At 36.9% G+C, this 3,416-nt stretch overlaps 1 protein-coding gene across 2 annotated transcripts in view; it reads right to left on the bottom strand.

The window, feature by feature from the left end:
- Positions 1–445: 445 nt before the first annotated feature.
- LOC125857085 (caltractin-like) overlaps positions 446–3,416 on the bottom strand; it is a 9,885-nt gene continuing 6,914 nt past the window's right edge. Inside the window, exons 7-8 of one of the 2 annotated variants that reach the window (XR_007445592.1) lie at positions 901–1,123; positions 446–557 (exon numbers count right to left, since the gene is read on the bottom strand). Coding sequence is in view for 1 of the 2 variants with exons in the window: in XM_049536756.1 (XP_049392713.1) it covers positions 1,059–1,123 (65 nt within the window). In the remaining variant the exon portion in view is untranslated. Of the gene's footprint in view, positions 558–886; positions 1,124–3,416 lie in introns of those variants that run through there. The other variant, XM_049536756.1, reaches the window with a different exon arrangement.

Raw genomic sequence — 3,416 nt, 5'->3', positions numbered from 1 at the left:
GTATAAGCATATGTTCTTTAGTTGTGTTTTTCAATCGTATATGTATTAGTATAAACATATGTTCTATATGCGCAATCTATATACAACTAACAATTTGTATTAGTTGAATTTGAATATGTATATGAAAGTTCATGAAAATAATTGAAAATATTATACAGAATACCGAGAAAAGAAAATATAAAATTGATTACAAAGAAAGGAAAATATAAAATTAATTTCAACACGTTTTTTGCAATTACCTGAAAATTTTTATGGCACGATCAGGAGGGTAATGGCGAAAATTCAAAAATAATGTGAGAATGGTGTAAATAAAGAGAGAAAAGAACCACTTTGATTTGTATATATCTTTATACAAATATACCTACTAAGTTAAATACAAAACCAAGGGTCACACCAAATGGCAAATTATGTTGAACAGCAGTTGCAAATTGGAAAAAATACAGTAAATTGTAGCTATAGCATTTAATATGAATTAAATATTTGCTATTTCATACAATTTTTCCCATACACAATTCTGTCAAACAAGACGTAGTAGTTGCTTGCTTACAAATTAGATAGGGAAAAAGGACAAATATACCCCCGAACTATCGTAAATGGTATGCAGATACCCTTCGTCATACTTTTGGGACATTGGTGCCCCTGCCGTCCAAAAACTAGAGCATATATACCCTTTATACTAACGGACATACACGTGTCGTAATCTTATTCGCCGATTAAATATCGGATCGACGGATAAAATTACGCCATGTGTCCCTATTTAGTCTTCCGTTAGAGTGAAGGGCATATACACTCTAGTTTTTAGACGGCAGGGGCATCAATGTCCCAATAGTATGACGGAGGGTATCTGCATACCATTTACTATAGTTCGGGGGTATATTTGTCCTTTTTCCCAATTAGATAATACGCATTCCATAATTAACTGGGTAGAGAATACAGACTGGTAGTCCATTTTAATCCACAAAATAATCATGTGTCCTGAAACTGTTAAGACCATATTATATATTACAGAGTTGATAAATATATATCCTCCAATTTATCTGGTGCAATAATGATACTCCTTAATGCCCAAAATTGGTTCTCCTCATCATTCTCATGAAGTCATCAACGTTAACCTCTCCATCACCTGCAACATTTACAACCAAGAGTTCCTCAATAAATTACCCTACCATGCAACAATGATCCAGAAGTAGTGATGCAAAACTAGGAGTTACATCCATATTCTGCAGCACCCAACGAGAAGTTAATAATACAGTAGCTCAGAAGTGAAAGAGATACACTTCCTAAAGCATATTCCAGAAACTAGACCTCAATGTCATCAAAGTGCAAAACTAGAGAATAATAATAATAATAACAGACAAGGCTACAGGGATATAAAAAAAACACACAAGCCAAGTCATGGCATGTCGATGAACAGTACAGGAGTCACGTTCACTAATAAAATGTGTAGCCTGGAGATTGGTAGTCCTGCAACATGTAGTTATAAAAAGTTGACCATTGTTTATTGTTATCAGATAGCTATTCTATATTTAAAATGTACAGATCCCTCAATCGCATGGAATAGTTTATCATCAGAGGATGCTAAAACAACAATAACAAGTCAGCACTTACATGAATATTTAACCTAGTACAAGTATAGGAAAACATGTAATCAAACTGGGCCCCAAGGGTTCAGGTGTAGTGGTAAGAGCGCAGTGTGTGATGTGTGGGTTAAACGCACCGCACACATCACGGATTCAAGCCTTGCCGCTCACAAAAGCCTGATTAAGTAGGGAAGGATAGGGATGGGCCCATTATCTAAAGTTTCAAACCGTGCATCGCTGGTACTCGGGAATTTCTTAGTAATCAAAAAATTTATACTACGAATGGAGTGTTAAATGAAGAAGGGACTCTGAGAGACTACATGGTACTGGTCTACAGCATCATTTCAGGATTTTATTTTATTTTTTAATTCACAGAATCATTGGAACCCTAAACGAGAGAAGGAATTTATATTTAAAATCAGCAGAGTGCACATCGTTTGTTATAGATGCAATTCCCAACCAGCTAAGATTTATTAGCTAAGAGAAACTAAGGGGACGAAAAGCATTATAGAGACTTCCTCTTACTACATTTTTTTTTTTTTTGAACATTGGTAAAGTTGTATTCTTCAGCATTAAGGACATGCTGGCCACCTTCAAAATTTACAGCCCTAAGCGAAATTACAAGCTCCCTATTAATTCTATAATTTGATCTACATCTTCTATGCAGAGTTGTTTACACCAAAAAAGTAAAGATACCAAACAATTCCATTTTACTTTGTGAATGGAATTAGATCTATCTTCAAAACATCTCCCATTTCTTTCCTTCCACACTGACCACCATATGCATGATGGTATTAGCTTCCACCACTTCTTTTGAGTCTTGCTACCCCCTCTTCTGATCCAACATTTAAAAAGATCAGAGGTGTGTTCTGGCATAGACCAGCTGCAACATGTGATGTTGAGAAACAGCTCCCAGATCTGCGCAGTGAATTTGCAATGTAAAAATAGGTGATTGTTTGTTTCCCCAGTCAAATTGCATAGAAAACACCTAGGGACTAGTTGCTTTCCTTTCTTCTGAAGCACTTCTTGAGTTAAGCAGGCTCTTTTGATGACTAACCAAGTGAAGCATTTTCACTTTGGTGGGGTTCAATCCTCTCCAAATACTCTTCCAGTGATGATGGTAGCCTCTAACCCCAACTTGTATGCCTTTCTTGTAAGCACTGTTTACTGTGAATTTGCCATCCTTGTTGTGCTTCCAAATAACTCTATCTGGTGCATTTGTTACTAGATTGGTTCCCCCCAATTTTCCCAGGAAAGAAGCCACTCTATCTACTTCCCAGTCATTCAATAGCCTTCTGAAGGATAGGTCCCAGCCTCGAGTTGTCCAGCATTCACATACTCTGGCTTCAGGATTGTTGCAGATTGAGAAAAGATCTGGGAATGACTCACTTAGAGGAATTTGATCAATCCATCCATCTCTCCAAAACTTGATCTTGTTGCCATTTCCAATTTTGAGAAACACATTTTCTTCCATAGAGTTCCATAAAGCTCTTATTGACCTCCATACTCCCCATCCATAGGGTTCTGACACTATCTCTGTACACCATGGGTTCAATTCCCCATACTTTGCCACTATCACCTCCTTCCATAGGGTTCCTTCCTCACTAGTATATCTCCACAACCACTTCATCAAAAGGCTCTTGTTTTGGATTCTCAAATTTTTAATACCCAGTCCCCCTCTTTCTTTGCTTAGCATCACAGTATTCCATTTCACTAAATAGTAACCCTTGCCCTCTCCCTCTTTGCCTTTTTTCTAGAGGAAGTTTCTTCTCAATCTGTCCAGCTTTTTGATAACTATTGGAGGAATTGGAAATAACGACATAACATAAGTAGGCA

Source organism: Solanum stenotomum, chromosome 2 (assembly GCF_019186545.1).
Source record: "Solanum stenotomum isolate F172 chromosome 2, ASM1918654v1, whole genome shotgun sequence".
NCBI lineage: Eukaryota > Viridiplantae > Streptophyta > Magnoliopsida > Solanales > Solanaceae > Solanum > Solanum stenotomum.
This window is presented reverse-complemented; position numbering and strand designations above follow the sequence as displayed.